Raw genomic sequence first — 22,639 nt, 5'->3', positions numbered from 1 at the left:
GGAGCTTCCTATGACACTGGATGTTCTATAGCGCCAGGGTGACAGAGGAACTGAACTTTGTTTTTAATTAATGTAAACAGCCCCACTGACTGGTGGCTGCTGAGTATGACATGGGAAGTTTAGGCACCCTGCTTCCCCCCCATCACCACTAAATGAGAACTGAACAGAGGGACAATGGAAGATGGTGGCAAGAGGCGGCCTGGCATGGGGGAGGTGCTCTTTTCCTGACCCACCCTAAGCCCTGAACAGATGCCCCCGCCCCCCCTTTACCTTCAGCTGTACAGCCTCCTCTGCTTCTGAGGACTCCAAGGGCCCTGTGCTGCGGAGCTTCTCCAGCTCTGCCTGGAGCCGCCATGCCGAGCTCTGAGCCTTAGGGGAGAGAGGGCAGCGGGGCATGGGTGGGACGCCCATGCACACCCCACAAGTCCCGCATGTCCACCGGGGACGCACGCAGGAGGGGATTAAGGCTGTGGCCAGGGAGAGCAGCCCGGACCCAGGGGCTCCTGCACAGCGGGCAGGAGACTGTGCGGCAACAACCCCCGCCAATCTCCAGGAGGGACAAGGCCTGACTGCCCAGCAGACCCCTGACCCATGCCCCCACTGTCCTTGGCACACCGAGGGCTGTGCGGGCAGGCCTGACCTCCTCAAACTCGGTGGTGAGCTTCTGCCGCAGTGCCTGCTCGTCCCCCAGCAGGGCTTCCGTCTGCTCCAGCTGCGTCTTCAGCTGCATGGAAACAGCGCACAGGCTGTGGGAACCCGGGAGGGACCCCCTGGGGAACCAGGGCTCTGGGCCAACTCTGCCTTCTAGCTGCTCCTGGCGCTCCCTTGGCCTCTCCCTGCCTCTGGCTGCCCCCCAGCCAGCTGACAGTCACTCCCAGCCTCCCTCTTTGGAGAGCCGGTGCCTCACCCCCAGGTCCAGAGCCTGGGAAATTGAAAGCAGATGCTGCCAGGACCTCTGCCGACCTCAGACACCTTTCATGAGACCCACGGGACAGGGATGCCTCAGAGCCACGATGCAAGTCCAGCCCCATGGGGCCATCCCCACCATGCTGGTGACAGGCCCCTGCCTCCCGCTGAGGGCTCTCGACCACCGGTACTGGGGTCCGAAGTCTGGAGGGCAAGCATGCTGCTGTGACATGGCAGCAGGGGCCAGAGCAGGAGGCAGGACTCTAGCTGGGGCCCAGCCTCCCCCACTCCCCCTTTCACCCCTTCTGCGCACAATTGTTAGAATCCAGCGCCTGGCCCCTTCCTCTGCTCTGGGACTTCCTCAGAACCTGGCGGCCTCTCTCTGGGCAGAGCGAGGTGGGCAGAGCAGGCGGTGGAGGCCGCAAGTTGCTGGTGTTCGGCCAAACAGAGGCCTGCCGCCTTTGCTCTCCAACAAGGCTCGAGGGGGCCCACACGGGCTGTTAGTGACAGACATCTGGGGACCAGCTCACCGCCCTAACCTCGACGGGGTCCTGCTCTGCTGGGGGGATAGCCGGGGACCCAGCTACGTCACCATCCTCTACGTGGCTCTGCATCTCACTCAGCTGCTGCCTGACCTGAAACAGGGAGGGTGGGTTTGTGCAAATACACAGCCAGACACACGCCCACCATGCCACACGCACACGCACAGGCCCCTTAGGAGGACGGCACAGGCTTGCAGCGGCTAAAGCCCCTGTGGGGGGCCTGGGACCTGTATCAGAGTTCCCATGCAGGTTCACTGGGGCAGTGGGGGCCAGTGTCATGACCCCTCATCGGAGCCAAGCTGAGGCCCACGCCGGCCCCATCCATGTGCTTTGCTCCAAGGCCAGCCATGGCATCCTCCCTTCCTGGGGGCAAGGTGACTCTCAATGGACACAGCACACAGAGCTACACATCCAAAAGGGAGTGAGAGGCGGTGGACAGGCTTGGCACAAACACTGCCTATGTCACCGTCCCAGATTCTTTCCAGGTGCAGCCCACTATTTAGGGCCTCAAAATGGTCACAAGACAGGCGCCTGCGTGGCTCAGTTGGTTAAGCTTCCTACTTTGGCTCAGGTCATGATCTCATGAGTTTTTCAGTTTGAGCCTGGCATCAGGCTCAGTGCTGACAGCTCAGAGCCTGGAGCCTGCTTCAGATTTCTGTGTTTCCCACTCTCTCTGCCCCTCCCTTGCTCATGCTCCCTCTCTCTCTCAAAAATAAACATTAAAAAAAATTTGTTTTAAAGAAAAATAAAAAAAAAAAAAACTTAAAAGATCACAAGAGGACACTTGCCTAACAAGTTCCCCTCACAATAGAACTCCACCACTGGGAGCAGGTGACACATGTGATGGCTCCCCAGGCACTGGGCCTCAAATCTGAAGCGGATGCAGCACCCCCCAGGAAGCGCTGGTAAAGGTTCTTGTCGGGAGATCCAGGTAGGCCCCTGGTACATGCTCCCCAGAGGGCATGGCTGGTCTTGGGCCCCATGCAAAAGGCACTGCTCTAAAGGTTACCCCAAGTGTGAGGGCACCCTGTCCTCCTGCTTCCCTCCTGCCCACACCAGCCCACCAAAGATGGCCCCAAAATGCACAAGCCTTTGAGAATGAAGAATTTGGGGGGTTTCTCTGCACATGACCTCAACATGGGCAGCACTCTTAAGGCTCGTCACCCAGACCCGGCTTAGGCCATAGCTTTGGCGAGTGGCCCTCGGGCTCAGGTGAGTCAGTGTGGATGGCATCTGCCCTCTGGTGTGAGAGACCCATGTGAGGCCCGAATAACCCAAGGGGCCCCTGTTGAGCCAAGAGTTTGTGCCCCAACACAGATGCTGCTGTGGGAACACCAGCACCATGGACCAGACCTTCTATCTCCTCTTAAAGCCAGACGCATGTGTTTATATCCAAAATCTGCCAATTTCTAAGTGTTAACGGCGAATCCAGGATCTGAAGAAAGACCACAGATCCAACAGGATAGGCTGTGACCTCATAGGCCGTGGGTCACGGCTACAGCCTCACAGCTGGGACCAAGACAGGGAGGCCCAGCTCCGAGGGGCCTCACTGACCCAGCCGGGCAGCAGGGAATGGGGAGCTGCCAAAGCAGACAACTAGGAGGACCCGAGGCCACCTGCATGGCAGGGAGCCCTGCACAGCAGCAAATGGGCGCCCCCAGCAGACCCCCTGCCCCAGGTCCATGGGCCGCAGTGCCCACCCACAGGTCTGACTGAACTGATCTGAGCCCCTGGCTGATGTGAGAAAACACCCAAGGGCCATGAGGGCAGGGCAGTGCTGGGCCATGGGGCTCATGGAGATTTGAACTTCCCAGAGCTCCTGCCCTGAGCTCCCAGCGCCTTCCCGGGACCAGGTCACGGCAGGGGAAGTGTGAGTGGTGTGGGAGCCCTGGCCCAGCAGCCACACGCCCAGCTCGGAGTTTTGGGCCAACATGCAAGGAACTCCTTCATCATGGCTGATGGAAGCCTGCCCCAATGCCACAGCAGGGCACACCCCACTCCACCGTGCGTGCGTGTGACTTTGGAGGAGTGGAGAACCACGACTGGCCATTAACCACACCCAGCCGCACACACCCTGGCACAGGCCATGCTCCCGCCCGCGCTCACTCACCAGGGCGAGCTCACAGCTCTGTTTCTGGGCTTCGCTCTTGGCTGCCTCCAGCTGAGACTGAGATTCTAATAAAAGCTGCCTCAACTTGGAGAGAAAGCGGATCCAGGCGACGAGGGGAAAGGAGAAAAGAAAACCAGTTCCTGGGAGTTAGCACCTACATGTACACACTGCTCCAACCCCCAAGAGCATCACAGAGCTGAGCAGGCTGGGCAGGGGCTCCCTGGCCTCCCCAAACTACTCTTTCTTTCTGAAGACCCGGGGAAGACAGAAGCCAGTACAGGCCTGTCCTGGATCTTTGTTTACAGGTCATCCTATAAAATAAGGCCAAAAGTTTGAGATCAAACCAGACCTGGGGGGCCGTGCTTGTCTTTCCCCTTCTGAATGGTCAGAATTTAAGCCCATCTGCCCCTGAAACGGCAGCCCCAGGCCAGGGAGAGAAGTGGCCTCAGAAGGCTGTCCAGGCTGTGAGCTTTCCTGTGGCGTGTCCCTGGGACACCCTGCCTCAGCTCAGCTGGCCCACAGCCGGGCCAAAGCCCATGAACCCAGGCTCTAAGTTCACATTAATGAGCGCTGCGACGGGGTGGGGGGGCCAGGGGAGACCCCACTGGGCAGACTCACCCCTGCCACCTCCTTGGCATAGCTCTGGCACTCAGCACTGGCGGCCGCCATGTGCTTCTCCAGCTCCGCTTCCAGATGTGATGTGTGTTCCCGCACCTGAATAAACACACGCCCACGTCACAGGCCCCGAGCGGGCCAGCAGGAGGTGCTGACCACAGGGGACAGGGCCACAACAAGGCTGGCTGCCCTGGGTTAAGGGCTGGGAGACAGCCCGTGGCCTGCTGGCAGTGGCTACCCCAGGACAGACAGGAGTGAGTCCCTGGCAGCAGAATACCAGCCTGGACTCCAGCACCCCTGGGCCCAGATGTGGCCCACATTCCGTACTGGAGAAGAGCTTTTAGATTTACTTGCAACGCGGACACCAGAGGCCCCCTCTGCGAGGCCAGGGCTGAAGTGTCTACAGAGAGTGCTGGGGCTGCCTCATGCCCCTCCCCCGCCACAGATGCTGCCATGCGCCAGGCCGGGCACTCTGCACAGCCCATGGCTGTGCAGGCCGCTCTGAGGCTGCAGGTGGCTCTCAGGACCCAAAGGCAGGACCGATGAGATCCCTTTGCCCCTCTCAACACACGCGGCCCAGGAGGGAAGAACTACGGGTGCCTCCGTAACCAGGAAAGCAGCTCCACGCCTACCTGATCTGAATTTTCAAGTTCTGCCCTCAGCTTCTCTACGATCTCTTCAAGATGTGTCACTGTGACCCGTGACTGCAAAGCAAGGGGAAGGTCACATGAAATGCAAGCCCCTGGAAGGGGACAGTCCTGGGATATGACACCATGTGTTCTTACACACAGTCCCTGGACCTGAGCAGGATAGGCCTTCTTTTACAGGAAGCCCAGTGGTGCCTGCCCACCCCATATGTGACCAGCAGCCTCTTCCTGGGGTGGGGGTGGGGGTGGGGTTCTGGAGACTGAGGAGGTGGTGGTCAGCAACACCATGTCACTGGCCCTGGGACAGGGTCTCGGGGCCCTTCCTGTACCTTCTGGAGCTCCTCCTCTGTGGTGCTCACTTTGGCCTTCCACACCAGCTCCTCCTCCTCCACACTCTTCTGTAGGTCCTTAAGCATGCCCTCCTGGGGGAAAGGGCCACTGAGGCAGGGCCCCTCTCCCCACAGACCCCAACCCCCATGAGCACAACTGCAGCCTCCTGCTCCTGGCTCCTCTCGGATGGCTGCCTGGCTGTCAGTGCTGCCCAGCTCTGATTTCGTCATAGTTGTCACATGGAGAGGAAGGTGGGCCACAGTCCCAGAGTGGGGGTCTCTGGCTAGTGTGTGAACAAAGGCTGTGTGTGGGCCACACAGGGGAATGCCATCTGTGACCCAAAGGATGCCATCAGGATTCATTGCTGCTGGGTTTGCCAGCAGCGCTGATCTCAGGGGCCCAGGACGGGGTCAGGCAGGACGGCTGGACCTAGGTGGCCCCTGAAGTCACACAGTGGCTTTAAGCCCACCATCAGCCAAATGCTCTCTTCTTCCTTTCCCAGACTGGTCCATGTCATGACTGTCTCTGCACCCCGAGCCCCAAACCTGAAGCCTAGATCTCTCCCTGCTCAGAAGCAGCAAAGGCCTGAGCACCTTCTTCATCCTCTTGGGGCTCGGGGAGGGGCAAGGACTCGCCCAAGGGCACACAGAGCCAGCATCCGAACCTGGGCTCTTTCCCCCTGGGGCCACTGGCCTGCCCATCGCCTGGAGGCTCTGAGAGCTCTTTCCCCGGCAGCCCCCTGAGGGACGCCCACCCAAAAGCCTTGCCAGAGGCCGTGCCTCTTGCACCTTACCGTCTCCGCCAGGATGGTGCGGTACTGGTCACACTCGGCCTGCAGACTGCTCTGGGTCTCCTCAGCCTCCCGAAGCTTGGAGGTCAGGTCCTGAGGGCAAACAGGGCTCTGGTTAGCAAAGCACAAAGGTTTCACCCAGCTGCCTGATGAGACAGCTCTGGGCACCGTCCCTTCCTGGGGACAGGGGAGAGCAAGAGTGACAGCAGCGGCCCTGGCAGGCCGTGTGTCGGCACCCATGCTCACCGAGGAGGGCTCTGTGCTAGCTGGCAGCGGCCTCAGCAACTCAGGGCCTTTTTCTCGGAGTTCCTGCAGCCACTCGGTGTAACTCTGCGACAGAACACACAAGGTAGGGCCTGGGACGTTTCCTATGAGTGGTGGGGCCCTGAGGGAGCCGCCTCGCCTCCTACCTGGTGTGCCGAGTCTGAGAGTGCCGGCAGGAGAGCCAGCAGGGCCTCCTTGGTCTGAGCCTGGGTTGAGCTGAGCTGCCTCTCGGATTCCTCCTAGAGCAGGGGGGAGGGCAGCAGTCAGCAGTGACATTTAGGGCAACGCTAAAGAGTTCCTGGAGACACCTGGGCCTCACCTCAGTTTTCAGGGAGCTGGAGGAGAAGACGGGTGGCTCAGTGAGACCAGGATATGAGGCAGTGGGGGGTGGGGGTGGGCTCAACCTCAGCAGCCAGGCTCTGGCCACCTTGGTCTGTGCTGGGTCAGTCTTGACAGATCTCCACGCCAATGGGGAGACGCCAAGCTGCCCACGTGGCAGGTGCAGTCTCCTTTGACACCTCCCAGCAGAAACCCCCCCACCACTGGGTCTTGATTTTGAGCTCACCACATGAGCGTCTGCGTGCTTGTGCATGAGTACGTGGTACAATCAAGCTGCTGGGGGTGCCAAGGGGGAGGCAGAAGAGAGGTATCAATCTCCCAGCAGCCACCACTTAGAGGCTACTGCCAGCCAGAGGGGCAAGGATCGGGGCCCTTGCTCCACAAGGGGGAGGGCTAAGGGCTTGGTCGCGGTCCGGTCTCACTCACGCTGGCCAGGCTGTGCCAGGCCAGACCCCATCCCCAATCCTTGAGAGTCCCATGCCAAGTGCAAGGAAGACCCTCAGGAGGTTTCTGGCTAAAAGAAAGTCTTGTCTAGTAACCCGTCCCCAGTAGGTAGAACCTGCTGCTGACAGTGGCATGGCTGGAGACCTGAGGGTGACACTAGAATTCCGACCGGATCAGACCCTTTACATGCTGCTCTGGAATGTGCATGACAGACGGATGCACTGCCTGCCTGCAGCACCCAGGTGATCTGGACTTTGGTCTCAGAAGCAGACCTTTCTCAGCTCACCACCAATGCAAACAACACTGCTGGCTGATGCTGGTGGCCTGCTGTGGATCCTTGACCTCATGACCCCATTCAGGCCCCCTGGCCATGCTCGAATGGCAAGGGCCAAGGCAAGAGCCAGAGGACCCAGAGGCCAGCTCCTATCTATCTGGCTGCATGACTGTGAGCAAAACAGGTGACATTTCTCATCACAGCTCCTGCTTTTGCCACAGAAAGGCCTCGCAGGCTCCCAGGTCACCTTGAGGAGTCTGAGTATAGCTGTGGGCTCCTGCCTCATCTTGGGGCCTTATCTGATACAACCCTTAGGCTTCCTGGGAGGCTCAAGAAAGTCACTGCAGAGCTCATGATAACAGGACAGACATTTCTTCTGCATGAGAGGCTGGGAGGAAAGGGCTAGCTTCCTGGGCCTTTCATCAAGGACAGAAATGTGTGGCAAGAGGGGGTGGGTGAGGCATCCCCCGGCTGCCACTGCAGGCCAGAGCTCCGTGCTGGCTCCCGGCCCAGGGCTCCAGAGGCAACGTAGGGGCCCCAGGCATGGACACATCCACATTCCCCTGATCTGGGTGGCACAGAGCATAGGACCTACAGACAGCTTGCTGCTGAAGACAGCCTTCCTTCTGTTACTTACAGTAAAGATGAACCACAGAACCTACTGGGCCAGATTCTCAGGCACCCCTAAGAAAGCGGCTGGGGAGAAAAACTTGAGGACAGCCCAACCTCAGACTCAAAGGCAGTGAGGCCGGGTGGGCTCACAGCTCCCACGGTCACTCCATCTCTGCACCCTAATGGCAAAGGGCCCAGGTGAGAAAAAGCACCAAGGGTACAATCCCTCTTCATCTTACAGAGAAAGGAAGCAAAGGAAGAGGCGGGCAGGAAGAAGATGCAGGAGTACAGGGCACACCATCCACTGGCCTCAGAAGCCCCCCTGGCACGAATCTCTGAGGCTCCAAGGCCATTCTGCATGTGGTTTGTGTGGTCTGCTAAACCACAAAGTTGCTGCTGACCAAATCTGGACCAGCAGCTGAGTCCAGACTCTGACCTTGGCCTGGGTCAGGGAGCGCAGCTTTTCCTCGCAGGTTCTCTCAGTCGAGGCCAGGGCCTCCATGGCCTTCCAGTTCTTCTCTCGGAGATCCTGGGGGCAGAGGCAGGAGAGGTCAGCAGCCAGGGAGGGTTGGCTGCCCCCAGTCACCCCACGAGCTGGCTTGGCTGGGCTCAGGAGGGAGGGAGGACCCTCCCAACTCCACTTGGGACACGACAGGGAGATCGCAAAGGGACATGTGCTTTCTCTTGGCCCATGTCTGCTTGGCCTGTCTGGGGCAGCCCACTGGGGAACAGCTGCGGCACAGGGCCATGAGGAGGCTCCAGCGGGACGGAGAGAGAAGACAGGGAGGGCCAGTCTGGCTGCTCAGAGAGAGCAGCTCCTGCCATCAGCGGACCCCTCATCTGGCTGTGGCCGCACAGGGCACAGGGAGGGCCAGGTGGGGCTCCCCGGGGAAGGGCAGTTCACCATGAGGAGCACTGAGGGGCATCCTAGCAAAGGGCCCTCCATATCCCCTTCTCCTGACATCTGCTTGCCCACTCCAAGGTGACCATATGACCAGACCGACTGGTACATTCTGACCCCGCCATGGGTGGGAGTGGGGGCAGGGGGCTCCCTGCTTGGGCACATGTCCCAAGCTGATAGGATGGGAGTCAGTTCTGGGCCTTCTGAGGGACCCAAGGGGAAAAGAGGCCTCACCCAAGCCGCTGAAGGCAGACACGCGTCCAGCCATGAGCAGCCCGATGGGACATAAAGGGGTAGCCCAGCCCTGTCCCGAGTGGCTAAGGGCGGGATTCACACAAGGCGGGCCTCACACTCACGCCCCTCAGCACTCACATTGTTCTTTACTTTCTGCTGCTCAACCACCTCCTTGAGCTCTGTGGCCTCCTTCTCCAGATGTCGCACCTGGGATTCTAGCTCTGTGAGGCTGAAGGGAGATGGTGACATCACTACTGGGCTCTAAGGGCCGTGGCACCCTCAGGGCCTGTCTCAGTAGTGCCCCTTCTGCTGCCCAGACACTTACCCGGGGACACTCAGCTAAGGGCCGGTCCCCTCCCACCACCCCCTCCCACCTCAACAGGGCACAAGCTTTCAAGGGGAGCCCAAGGAACTATCTCAGTCATCCCTCTCCAGTCATCCCACAGGGCTGGGTACAGACCCAGAAGGTCACCAGAATTACGCCTGGTGACACTCTCTGCTGGGACGGAGGTCAGAGCAGCCACAGTGGCCAGAACAGGGGACTGCCCCAGACAGTCGGGTTCAAGGGATGCTTTTTCTTCTAGTAAACTGAGCCCTTTTACCTTGTATGTGGCTCCTATTCAACCTGGTCCTGCTCTGTCCCCACAAAACATGGCAGCTGAACCTTCCCTGCGCTTGGCTCTCCGAAGACATGGGCTGGGCCTTCTCAGAGGTTGACTGAGCTAGAGACTCATGGGGTGCTATCACCTGCACGCCCATCGAGACTCTGGACCCCAGTGCTCTCAGCAGCTCATGACAAGCCAGCACTCTCCACTGGGTATGGCAAGACCGTCCTCTATCCAAAACCTAACTCTGCTGAGACCTCAAGGCTCCTCTCTCAGGCCTTGCCCAGGCTTTGGGGAATCAGCCCCAGATGACCCCCTCAGATGCCATGAGGTTGGCGAGATGTCAGTTCTGTCTCCACATTCAAGAGCCCACTTTCTTCCAGAAAGTGAGAGGCTGATGCTGCTAGAGATGGACTAGCTGTTCTGAGCCACAGGCTTCAAACAGGGGCTCTAACATGTCAAGTTCTGTGTTAAACTTAAGGCAGGGAGGACCCCAGCAACAGCAGGAACAGGTGAAAGCTGAAGTTCAGAAGTGATGAACTTGGGACTTGAAGTTAGGAAAGAAGTCCCCACCCATGGGTGTGCCTGCCAGAGGGGGCTGCCAGCCACATGAGGACATACACATCTGCGTTACTTTCTGTGGGCCGTGGTCAACACATGTTTGAAAAACACCATTCTAACGCATCTCAGGACTGAACCAAACAACTGTAACGCGTGGGCTGAGCATGCTCGCAGTGTCCTCCACCCTACCCGGGAATGGACTCCCACCGTGGTGCCACCTCACCTTGTCACTCTAAAAAGTAGTCAAGGCCTTCAAAGTCAGTTGTTGACCTCTTGGGGGTTGGTTTTGGGCCCAAGAAACCCTGACCTTTAAAGCTGTACTCGGACCCCTCACAGCTCTTCCCTCAAGCACCCCCCACCACCACCATCCCGTGCCATGTTATGCAAGGGCCTGCCTCCAGCAAACCACCCATGAGCAAACCCAAAAGAACAACACCCCGAGGAGGAAGGGTCGGCAGGCAGCCAGCAAGGACATACTGACAGTCAGCCCCCTGGTGGCCGCTGTCTGGGTCCCAGCACATCTGGGTTAGATCACTCATCTCCATCCAGAACAGGACGGCCTGTCTTAGACACAACTTCCAGACAAATTCAGAAGGAAATTTAAAAAACCAACTTCTGCCAAACACATCTGCACAATGCAAAAGAATCAGAATGAACCATCTTTGCAGTGTAACTTTAGCACCCTGATAATTTGCTCTGTGATCCAAGAATCTGATCTTAGAACACAAAAGGAAAAAAAAAAAACAAAAAAACCCCTCATCAGACGCAATCTTTCTACTCCAATAAACACCAAGAGAAACAAAAGTTCACGCGAGCTTTCTGCAAAGCAGCAGACTGGGAAAGGAACATGGAGGGTTTGGCCATGCATCTCCTGCAAGGCATTTCAGGCCCCACGGCCTCCTTCCTCAGCCCCCAAACCGCACAGCCTGAGGCTAAGAAACATGGACCCTGGCCTAAGGAGGTGCAGGGGAGGTGACTCACCGGGTCAGCAGCCAGAACAAGGGAACCATGTCAGCTGATGGTCTGGGACATGTCTTATCATCTACATGGGGACAGAGCACCCCCTTCATGCTTCACCTCCCGTGACTGCCCCATGGAGCCCCAGCCACGGCAGCCAGGAGGCCCTCCCAAGCCTGTGAGCATCTGCTCAGGGACGCATGCTTCAGAGGGGATGGTCCCAAGGACTCCAAGTCCCCTAACTCAAGCCACCCCACCCAGTGTAGGCTCCAGCCTTTGCAACAGCAAACACACAGTACCCTAGCACAGCCTCGTGCCGGGCCACCAATACCGAGAGAAACAAGGTCTGCCAGCAGTGATGTTGCCTTGCAGACAGTCTTGTGACTTGGTAAGCTCTCAATTGCACGGACATCACAAATCTGTGCAAAAAGCTGAGAGACCTCCTGGGTTCTCCATCTGGGTGTGTAATCATGGCTGCTACCTGATTTCTGATCCCAGTCCCCCTAAAAACCTTCGCCTCATAGACATGGAGACCCTCTGACCAGCTAGCCCTTCATCTCAGAAGGATGGACCAACTGGAGGAGGCAGAAGGTCCAGAAGCCCCCACCGAAGCACCTGCCAGTCTCGCTCCTCAAGGGGAGGCAAGGAGCTCTTTGCAAGGATGCTTTATTTTCTGTTCCCTATCCTCAGAGCCACTGGAGGGAGCAGGGAACGGAAGGGCCTCTGAAGGGGTGCTTCCCTGGGGGTCCATGCACCCTGCTAAAAGCCCTGGCTCCTGGGGTCCTGGCCACCCTGCACCGAGGCTGTGGGCCTCATCTTCCACTCACCGGGCCTGCTGCTCTGCTTGGCTGGCCTGGAACAAGAGACAGAAAGCGCCGTGGTCACCATGAGATGGGCCTCATGTGGGGACTAATCAGGATCCGGCCCACCCTTGGCCAGCCCTCCCTCCTCAGCGGGATGGTACCCAGCGGCCTCCTCCCTCCCCCTCCTGCAGGCTGACCTGGGCATCCTGGGTGTTGCGGGCCTGGCCCGCCTCCAGGAGGGCCTCAATGGACCGGATTCTCTCAGTGAGCTGTGAGTTCTCAGCCCTGGCCTCCTTGAGCTGCCCATGGAGGCCACTCAGCTCCTCGCACTTGCTCTTCATTTCCGCCTCGGAGGACTGCAGTTTGCTGCGCAGCTCTGAGGAGAAGGCCAGGAAGGGTGGGTAGGGGTGGGACACACTGGCATGGACACTGACACATCTGCTCTCTGGGAAACTGGCTTGTATCAGCTGAGCTCTGCTTAGGCACCTCAAACCCAGCACTGCCACCAACCAGCCTGGTCTCCTTGTCTGGCTGCTCTGCTTCCCCACATCCCCAATTCTCACAGGCCGGCCAGGCCTGCGGGTTCCCCCTTGCCATATGCCAAAGTCCCCCCACCCCTGGCTCACCAGCACCCTGGGGCCACCTGGGCCCAGCCTGTTACCTTTGGCAGGAATGACTGCAAGAGCTTCATGCCTGGTCCCCTGGGCCACTCCTGCTTCTCTGGTCCAGTCTCTACCCGGCACCAGAGCATCCAAATGTACAATGGGCCAGGGCCATCCCTATCCCCAGATGCCGCCATGACGTGACACCTCACAGGGAGGGCCACCTGGGGTCTGCCCATCTGGCGCCACACTGGCCAACTACCCTCTTATTCTAGTCATGCTTGCTAATATTAAGCCTCTATTTCTTGTATGGGCCAAGTGCAAGTTCACTCCCATTCTCAGGGGCCCTGGGCTGGCCATTTTTGCCTCTTCCTGGTCTTTGGGAGACCAGCCCCTTCCCGTCATCCAGACTTGGCTTGAACACTCCCTCTATCTCACAGAGGCCTCCCTGACCACCCAATCTGAAGCCATACCTGGCCCATTTGAGTGAGGTCAGCAAATGAGGCTCAAGGGCCACCTCTGGCCCACTGCCTGTTTTTGTAAGCAAAGCTTTATTGGAACGCAGCCAGGTGTGTCTGTGTATATACTGTCTAGGGCTGCCTTTGCATTATGGCCACCGGGCTGGGCAGCTGTGACAGGCGCTGGGTCCGGTCCACAAGGCCAAAACTGTTTACTATCTGGTTCTTCAGAGAAACAGCATACCACCCCTGCGTTAGGTCCCACTGGCTGTCTGACGTCTGTAGAGCACAGGGCTGTGTGACCTGGTGGATGCATGGCCCCCCACCTACCTGGCGTCTCCCCTGCTAGAATGTGGCCCTGCTGCCACTCCCGGCCGAGCTCTGGCACGGTGCCTGTGGCAGTCACTCAGGGAACACTAGTGAGCAAGTGACTATGGAGGGGTCAGTGGCCCGGTCTGCCATTTCTCCAGGGGCTCCAGCACTCTCACTTGGCCACATCCTTCTAATTACAAAGGTGACCTGTATGTAGGCCTAAGGGGACCACAGGCCCACCTTCCAAACCTGGCTTTTGGGGTGAATGAGCCAGGAAAGGTCCAGAAGGAGTCAGCTGAAGTCAGCAAAGGCCTCAGGGTTGCTGCGGCTTACCCATAGCCAATGTTCGGACTGGGGCCCATGGCAAGGCAGGCTGTAGGTGGTGGCACCTTCCACCCCCTAAATTCCCCAGCCCAGCTCTCAGGCTCCACCCTGACACCAGTCCTTGCAGGCTCTGCCCACCTCCCACTGAGACCGCCACCTCACGACTCCCTGAGGGACGGAGTCAGGGATCCCGTGCTGCCTTCATTCGCCAACAGGGCTGGCCCATCTTCTGGGCTCCGGCCTGGCAGCGGGGCCAGGGTGGTGTGGGGCCCCACATCTGGCACAGGCCCGCTGGGAGCCTCCAAGCCAACAGGCCACCCTTACCAGCCATCTGCTGCTGCTGCTCCTGGGCCTTCTCGGCGTCGGCCCGCAGGCTGGCGTGGCTGGTCTGTGAGCGGCACAGTTCCCGGCTGACCTCGTCCAGGCGCTTCTGCAGAGCCTCCTCACTCTCCTTGTGAGATGCCTGGGGACCCAGCACAGGGAAGGGGGCTGTGAGGGTGCCAGATGAGGCTGGCCCCTCAGCGGGCTCTGACTCTGCAGACAACAGAGAGCTCTCCACATTCTGCCAGCCTACCCCAACAGCCTTTATCAAGTGCTCCCAGAGGGGCGCCTACGTGGCTCGGTCAGGTTAAGCATCTGACTCTTGATTTCGGCTCAAGTCATGATCTCCTGGTCCATGAGCTTGAGCCCAGAGTTGGGCTCTGTGTTGACAGTGCAGAGCCTGTTTGGGATTCATTCTTTCTCTCTCTGCTCCTCCCCTTCTCTCTCAAAATAAATAAGTAAGCTTAAAAAAAATGTTCCTGGATTTCTAAAGTCAGTTCACCCACTGCAAAAAGCCAGGAGGCCACAGCCACTCTGGCCCCTGAACAGTGAGTTCTTGGGGAGAGGCTCCAGGGGAAGAAGGACAGTCACAAAAAGGGAAAAGTCCTGTTCTGACTTCAGTGTGATACAAAGAGGTGCTTCCCACAACCTAACCCTCCAGAAAAACCTGGAGAGGTCCCAAGTGGGCCCTTCTAAGGTTCACATCTATTGAGCTCTTGCTCTGAGTGAAGCACTGTTCTAGGCATTCTGCATGCATCATCCCCAGCGGACACCAGAGGCCTCGTGGTCAACACCAGAACAGTAGAGGAGGCAGTCACACACCCCCTGCCTCCCTCATCACCTGTGGTCATCCACTCCCAGAATCCCTGGTGTCAGAGAGGAGAGAGGGGACTCTCTGCAGTCCCAGGCAGGGGATAATCGCCCGAAGCCTGAGCCAGCAGGAGATGCTCAGAGTCTGGGGCTGAGATGCTCAAGAGTCTGGGGCTGACTGGTGAGAGCCAGCCCCAGGCTTTGACCCCTTAGAAATGGCACATATAGTGGTAATGAGCTGGGTGCCAGAGGGAAGCTTCCGGTCCCCGAAGCACCTGAACTATCCCGAAACCTCTAACAGAAAACCACAACCAGGCCCACCCCAGTGGTTCTGATCTCACTGGTATGGGCAGGCCTGCTTTACATTAAAGTTAGCCAACACCAAATCCTCCATCCTGAGTTCAATTGTCTGTGGTCTTTTTTAGTCCCTTGCACACACCCAAACATTGGTCTTACAATTTCATGTATGTCATTTTAGTACCTTCCACGAGACACATGCTACAGCCTAACTTCAACGGCTGAGCTGCAGAAGAGCCCAGTTAAACACACAGCAGACATGCTGGCAAGGCTCCCTATGCGCAGTCCCCAAACAGGCTGACGGGGGCATCCAGAAGCCATCAGGGCAACAGGGAGCAAAGCCCCTAGGTGCAGGCCACAACGGATGTTTCGCAGTTCACTTTGGGATGAGGACAATCTTTCTCTTCTGGAGAACAGCCAGTCTCTGGGGAAAACAACAGCCCCCAGGCCACAGCCAGAAGGAAGAATTCCAGCCCAGCCTTGAAGCCTAGGGCTGCAGGACCACAGGTGGTGGCAAATGTGGAAGGCTAGACCTGGGGGTTCAAATCCCACGTCTGTGTGAACTTGGGACTAGTTACTTAAGTTCTCTGTGTCTCAGATTCCTAATGGGTAACAACAGATAACAATGGCACCTGCCTCCTAGGGTTCCAATGAGAATTAGTGGAGTCAATGCCAGAGCGTGCTTGGGATGACGCTTAGCACACTGAGTGCACACACTCCACACTACTAGAAATCAGTTACTGATGAGGCCCAGACCAAGGTTCCAGCCATCATGATCACCAGGAAGGGATGACCCGATGTGTCCAGGCAAGCTCTGGCCTGTCCCCACTACACAAACAGCCTGGAAGGCAGAGCGGATGCGGGCACTTAAGTCGGCTCACCTGCAGCTGGAGGACCTGCTTCTCAAAGGCAGCTGCCTTGGTCTCCAGAGCCTTCCGCTGCTGCTCCTCCTGTCTCGCAGCCTCTGACTTCTCCAGCAGCTCCTTGCTGACCTTGCCCAGCTCCTGCCGGAGCTTGGCCAGCTCTGCGTTCTGCCTGCAAGACAGTCACCAGCCCCCAACTGATGGACACATGAGGGACTGGGTGAGTTCTTGCCAGCCTCTAGGGGGCCCACTGGGTCACAGGGCCTGGCAGGCAAGTCTTCACTCTGGAGCATGAGGAGTCCCCCACATCCCAGGGCCACTACCAAAGCCTCTGATACTGTTGGTTCTATGGGTTTTGATGTGTGTTGGTGAAGATGTTTTGCCAGAGCGGTATGTGGACCATACAGAGCAAAGAGCAAAACGCGCACTGGAGTATCCCATAGGAGCCCTGTCCAGAAAGACTGGGAAAGTCAGAGAAGAGGTAGGACATTCTTCTCCACATCGCTGATCTAGGCCCAAACAAGCCCCAGAGGCAGGCTGACTGGCCTCAACATCCCTGCAGGGCTGGAATCCCCGAGCCCCACTTCCCCGGAAGACTGGACTACGGGGCCTGGCCTGGAGGCCACCATAGGTGGGAGGCTGAGACACTTTACAAAACAGCTGTTCAACGCTGCACAAAAGCTGGATTTCAGGACTGGCGACAAGCGCAGAAGTGAAGGAAGGAAAAGAAAGGCAGCTTAAGACCCGCCTTCCCCCATAAGAGGAGGTGGTCAGCCCTTAGTCCAGAAGACAGGCAGGCTGGCCATCCAGCCAAGGGACAGTCCTAGGCAAGACAAAGCGAACAGACAAGACTGCCCACAGCCCTGCTTGGTGATGTCAGACCACATGGAGGCCAGAGACCTGGCTGAGACCCTAGCAGCAGTCTGCTGGCTGAGGAACAGGTGGGCCCCACCTCTCCACACTTGGCTTCTCCCACCAGCACCAGGGTGGCCGTCCCAATGCCCTTTTCGGGGCCATCAGCTCATGCTGTCTAAGGCCAAGATTCAAGACTGGAGGGCTCCCAGGAAAGGCTAGACTCCAGCACTCTGGGATGGAGACGGGAAGCTAAGTGAGCGGCCCCGTGGCCTCTGGAGCTCCAGTCAGGGCCCCAGGACACCCACCCCAAACGGGGCAGAACTTCCACAAAGGGAATCAGAGGCCACCCCCTCGGGGTAACAGGTCTATAGCTTGATGGTTTTCCCCAGGACAGAGTCCGCAGTAGATTCGACATGGGTGGGGAAACCAGAGCATTCCTCCATGTTCACCTTTGGCTTGTAGCTGTTGAGGAAATCATAGTCACTGAACCTATAGCCTGCCAACAGGCCAGGGTAGAGACGAAGACCCATGCACCACACGCATGCTTGGAGGAGGTCTCCACACACAAGGCACCCGCCTGGGGAAGGTGGCCTTCAGATCACACTGCCCGGGGGGGGGGGGGGGGGGGGGGCGGCACCGGCAAGACCAGACACGTGGGCAGACTCCCCTCCCAGGTCCAGCTCCTGGGCTGGCGATCTCCCACATGACCTGCAGCTAAAAGACAGAGGGTGCTAGCACCCTCTGCCTTTGTCGGTTCTCCTGGCAAGACAGGATGCTCTGAGGATAATGCAGAACCCCACAAAGTCCCTTCGGGACACTTCAGGACAAGAGAGGGACAAAAAATGTGCATCACAAGAAAGTATAGTGGGGCTTCCTCTGGCCCAGCCTGTTGAGACTGTAATGCTCAGATCAGGAAGTCAGAAGAAAGCCATGCTGCCTTTCGTAGGGTGAGGTCACGGCCCCACTCATTGGACTTGCTAGCACTTGAGCTCCTGACAGGCAATGCTGAGAGCAAGAGCCCTGCGAAGTGGCCAGGCCGAGTGCCGTGTTGCAGTACTTACTACTACAAGTGTCCCCTCCAGCACAGGAGACCTCTTCCCTGGTGGAGAATCCAGGGGCTCAGGCCCACAGTGGGTCCCCACACCACCATCAAACTCTGATCATGGGCAATGCGCTAGTCCCTGAAATTCTAGGACACCATGAGAAGTTTTTAAAGGCCACATTGAGATGTTGTGAAGACAGACGTGGAAAAACTATGTGCTCCCCCAGGAAAGCAAGATGCTGGCACCAGCCAGGACCCAAGAGGCACCTGATCACATGGATACTGGGCCCGGACAGATGAGACTGGGGTTAGCTGGCTCTCCCCGGGGCCTTGACCACAGGTGAGGATGCCAGCCATGCATCAGAAGGCTTGGCCACTCATAACCAGGCAGGGGGATGGAGAGAGTCAGCCCAGAGCCCTGAATGGGGTGGGTCGCTAAGTGCAGAGCCAGGCCCACAGGCTCATGTGTGGGGGCCGTGCAAGGCTGTCGTGGCAGCCCCACATCCAGTAAGAAACTAGTATTTACCCGCAAAGCCTTGAGGCGTGAGACCCTCCCAGCTCCGGAGCCTCTGGCAGTGCACCCTCGAAGTGTCTGAAGGTGGGGGGGGAGGTGCCAAGCTTACTTGCTCTCCACCTGGCTTGTGGCCTGGTTCAAGGCATCCCTCAGGATGGAGTTCTCTTGCTGCAGACGGGCCAGCTGTGTGTTGGGGCCATTCTCGAGCTGCTCCTGAAGAGTCCGGATCTGCAAAGGCATCGAAGGGGCATCAGAGTGCCTCTTGGCCTCACAGGGAGCCGGCTTTGGGAGTGAGGTCAGTGAGGCCCGAGCCCACAGACAAACATAGCAGAGGCAGGGTGACTCTCTGCACATGCCCCCAACCCTCTTCCCTCTGCCTCAGTTTGTAGCCTCTGTGCACTGTGTTAACTGTTGTGACACCAAGCACACAGTCACAGCCTACAATTACCCCAAGGAAGCCTGCTTCCTGCTCTTTGACCTCCCGTGGCATGTCCTGAGCCAAGCAGCAGGGAGGAGGTCATGGCCCACCATGAACAAGGTGGGGGAGAAGGCTCAGGGCTCTGGCTCTGCATGCCAGGCTGGGCAGGCAGCTGGTCCCCACTGGCCTCGGGCAGCTCATGCCTCTTGTTTTATGGGGTCTGCCCAACCTTAAGAGGAGAGGGCAGAGCCAGCATTACTGAGGAGTCACAATGGAGGCTGCAAACTTGACCCACAGGAACTGAAGAGACAGGACATGGCACTGGCCACTTGGGCCCAGGCTGTTTTCAAAAAGGGCTCTTTAAAATCTAGCTTACAACTTGCTGGTTGCTGACATTCACACAGGCATAGTGGGCTGGCTGACAACATCTGGCCAGATGAAACGGCCCCTCCCTCCAAAACCAAACCAGATTCCAAAGACGTTCCCCCACCCCATGGGGAGCCGCGCACGTCCCCGAGGCCCCGATCACACCCCTGAGCCCTTGCCCACCTTGCCCTGCAGCTGCTGCACCTCCTTCACGTGCTCCCGGTAGCTGGCCTGCATGCGCGCCTGCACGGCTGTGATCTCCTGTTCCCGGGCCACGAGCTGCTTCTTCACCTTGGCCTCCCCGGCTGCTGCCTTAGCCTTTTCTGCTGCCAGCTCCTAGGAGAGGACAGAGGGCAGCGAGGCAGTCAGGCCAGGGCAGGAGCTTTTCTCCCAGCCCCGACACCGCCTGGGGCTGGGAGCTTGAGACCCCTCCCCCTAAGTTCTGGGACAGACCAAGCCAGCCACAGCAGAGAGCCTGCAGGGTCCCCTGGAAAGCCCTGCTGACCTGACCAGTAGGGGCTGGATGTCAGGCCTTGGCCACATGAAGGTAGCAAACACAGGGATGCAGGAAGGAGCTATGTAAACAGGATACGCTGTCTTGTGCTCTCCAGGACTACTGGCTCAGCCCTGCTGGGGCTACGACATCCCGGCTTGGCTGGATGCCTGACATCCAGTCCCTGGAATGCCCACTTCTAGTCGAGTGCTTTGTGTCAGGACAAAAGAAACAGTGAGCCTTGATGGCTGGGCCACATGGAGGGCCCAGGCCTCCACGTGCACCTGATCAGCTCTCCCTGTGCAGCCCAGGGAACATCTGCTCTGGTCAGTGTCAGATGCCCACAATGAACACAGGATGCTGGACCTGAGGGCCCACAGGCTCAAGCATGGGCAGAGCACAGGGTGGGAAGGGCTGGTCACAGGAGAGGAGCTGGCTGGGGTCTGTGTCATGCCTGGAAGAAGGGCAATGGATGGATACCACAGGGAAGCCGAGAGTGACTTTTTGAGAAAGGATGATGCAAACAAGCCCCTGGGGTGAAGATGCTCCCTGTCCTGGAGGCCTCTAGCTGGCCTGGCAACAACCTGATGTGGGCCCAGCTGGCCTGCATGACCACAGTGCAAGTATCTCACAAGACTCCAGGCCCTGTTCTGTCTCATCCCTGTCCTGGGCAAAAGACCAGGAAAGAGGGAAATTCTTTCCTTCCCCAGGCTGGGGCTGCCAGGACCCACCCCACCCTGGGGAAATACAATGTCCAAGGCTGGGAAGGCTTTCTCTTAGCTGTGTGCTGGCTTTGGGACTCGGTGGCTACTCGCCAACAGGCAGCCTGCTAGGCTGAGCCACACAAGGTGGCCAGGGTCAAAGGGGACAACTACAAAGACATATAACTGCATTGGTGATGATCACTGTGGTGGTAGGAGAGGAAAATGGGCGTTCTGGAAGGCTTCTTGAGGGAGGGAAGGAAGGCAAAGGAGTGTTCAAGGATAAGGGGAAAATTTCCAGCCAGCCATGCTGGAAGTGGTCTTCAACACTTGAAGAGAAGGGAAGGACAGGAGGAGAAGCCCGGGGTGGCAATGAAGGGTCGGCGTGTCAGGGGAGCGAATGGGGTGGCAGCACAGGGGTGCGGGCTCAGGTCTGAAGATCAGGACCCACTGGCAGAGCTTAAAGAGGGACCTCACAGGACCATGTTAGCATCTGGGAGCCCACGAGGGCCTCCTCAGGCTACAGGGAGGGTGTGGTCAGGGGAGGGAGGCCTGACTGGACACCTCAGAGTGAGATGGGTAACAAACCGAGGGCTGTGTCAAGCGACCACCACTGAGAGCGAGCAGGAAGTGTCCACCACGAGGGGCAGCATTAAGGGGTCTCACGCAGGATGCACTTCCCCTTGCACCTGCTGCCCTGCCCACGGTGGCCAGAGACCCTGGTCATGGGGAAGAAATACGCCACTATGACTGGGGGCAGGCACAAGGAACTAGCCAGACACTCACACGGCCAACCCAACCAGCCATGAAGACACTTGCTCACATTTCCTCTCAACTGAGCTTAATTCTGGGGGTAGACAAATCTCACAGGCTTTGCTCAGTCTGTCCAGAGAAGGATACAGGAGGACAGCTCCCTGAAAGCACAGACTTGACCAGTGCAGCACAGCTGGCTCAAAGGGGGTGGGTAGGCACTGATTTGCAGTGCTGGCCCTTTCCCGTGGTGCAAATGCTCGCAGCCTTGGCACATCATCAACCAAGGTGGAAAATGACTGCACTACCGGCTCCCAGGAGCAGGGCGAGCAGCTACAACCACCCTGCATTTCACCAACAACTCAAGACAGGCTCACGTGAAGGCTGCATGTGTGTGGACATTCTTGACAGAGAGGATGAGGCCCAACAGGCAGAAGGCTACTGAGCTCTAGGGAAGGTTCTTCCCCTGGGTGGACCATTAACCAAAAGGAAGCACCCAAAAGCTCATCTGCTCTTGCCATTTCCACCAAATGAACTTCACTGTTTGGCTCAGGGCCGTGTCCCTCCAACCACAGCCAGAAACTCAGGCCGCCTATCTCTGACTATTCTTGAATGAGCAGATGGAGGTGCCCCGAGGAAAGGCTGTGGCCCAGACCATGTGGGATGTCCCCAGTCCCAGGCCGTCTCCCTGGGCCCGCTGCCTGGACAGAAGAGGGAGGTAAGCAGCAGGAGGGTGAGTGAGCCACAGAATTCTGCTGAAAAAAGACAGCTTTCAAACTGGGTGGAACCCGCCCCATATGGCCGCAGCACTGGGACTTGGAGAGAGGCAAGAGGCAAAGCACAGCAAGTTCAGCCTGCCGTGGCAGCATAGACCCGTGGCTATTATTCATGAAGTGCCCATGTTACACGGACAGCAAGCCGTCAGCTGACACTGAGGAGCTGGCCATTTCCCCGCAGGTCTGCTCCACAGACCCCAAGGAAAGGAGAAAACAGCTCTTCCACCCCCCTCTGGAGTTTTTACTACATTTCGCAACAAAACCACCTTGGATCAAGTGTGCCCAGCCTGCTTTCCGGGCGGGTATCCTAAAAAGATGGCCTGTCACTGTGGGACCCGCAGTGAGGTTCTGCCCCATCCCATCAGAGGATGAGGGCCCTGACCCTCTACTTAACATCGATGCATGCGCTCTAGTCATGGGAGAGGCCCGCAGCCACACAGGGCCCAGACAGGTGAGCCAGCCCCAGGTCGTCAGGCCCTCAGACAGTAGCAGAAGGCCTTCCCGTGGCCACAGATTCCCTGTTGTGAGAGGCAGTCCCAAGCCAGCAGGCGCAAGCGAGGAGTCCGGGGGGTCGGGGTAAGGTGGCCCACAATGCAGGGGCGGCGCTGGCCACCGCTGGGGGTGCCAGGGACAGCATGTGCACTCAGCCATACCTTATTGAGCTCCCTCAGTTTGCTCTTGGCGGCAGCCGCATCTTCCTGCTCTGTGGCCAGCAGCTTTTCCTTCTCTTCCAGCTGGCGTTTCAGAATCGCGACTGGGTCACCCTTCTGAGTGGCCTGGGAGTGCCCGCAGAGCAGCGTTAA

At 58.3% G+C, this 22,639-nt stretch overlaps 1 protein-coding gene across 6 annotated transcripts in view; it reads right to left on the bottom strand.

Annotated features, from left to right (window-relative positions):
- RRBP1 (ribosome binding protein 1) overlaps positions 1–22,639 on the bottom strand; it is a 68,370-nt gene that overhangs the window by 1,468 nt on the left and 44,263 nt on the right. For 3 of the 6 annotated variants that reach the window (XM_029917057.1, XM_029917059.1, XM_029917061.1), the window contains 19 exons: positions 22,490–22,612; positions 19,300–19,452; positions 18,442–18,560; positions 15,940–16,093; positions 13,955–14,093; positions 12,132–12,310; positions 11,959–11,984; positions 9,147–9,237; positions 8,310–8,402; positions 6,351–6,443; positions 6,187–6,270; positions 5,944–6,033; positions 5,150–5,242; positions 4,806–4,877; positions 4,177–4,272; positions 3,559–3,642; positions 1,437–1,541; positions 641–724; positions 271–369 (listed from right to left, as the gene is read on the bottom strand). In XM_029917057.1, coding sequence (XP_029772917.1) covers positions 271–369; positions 641–724; positions 1,437–1,541; positions 3,559–3,642; positions 4,177–4,272; positions 4,806–4,877; positions 5,150–5,242; positions 5,944–6,033; positions 6,187–6,270; positions 6,351–6,443; positions 8,310–8,402; positions 9,147–9,237; positions 11,959–11,984; positions 12,132–12,310; positions 13,955–14,093; positions 15,940–16,093; positions 18,442–18,560; positions 19,300–19,452; positions 22,490–22,612 — 1,977 coding nt within the window. The remainder of the gene's footprint in view (positions 1–270; positions 370–640; positions 725–1,436; positions 1,542–3,558; positions 3,643–4,176; positions 4,273–4,805; positions 4,878–5,149; positions 5,243–5,943; positions 6,034–6,186; positions 6,271–6,350; positions 6,444–8,309; positions 8,403–9,146; positions 9,238–11,958; positions 11,985–12,131; positions 12,311–13,954; positions 14,094–15,939; positions 16,094–18,441; positions 18,561–19,299; positions 19,453–22,489; positions 22,613–22,639) is intronic. The other 3 variants (XM_029917062.1, XM_029917058.1, XM_029917060.1) reach the window with 2 other exon arrangements.

The sequence above is a fragment of the Suricata suricatta genome, chromosome 12 (assembly GCF_006229205.1).
Source record: "Suricata suricatta isolate VVHF042 chromosome 12, meerkat_22Aug2017_6uvM2_HiC, whole genome shotgun sequence".
Taxonomy (NCBI): domain Eukaryota; kingdom Metazoa; phylum Chordata; class Mammalia; order Carnivora; family Herpestidae; genus Suricata; species Suricata suricatta.
Note: the sequence above shows the minus strand (reverse complement) of the source record. Positions and strands in the feature narration are given on the sequence as shown.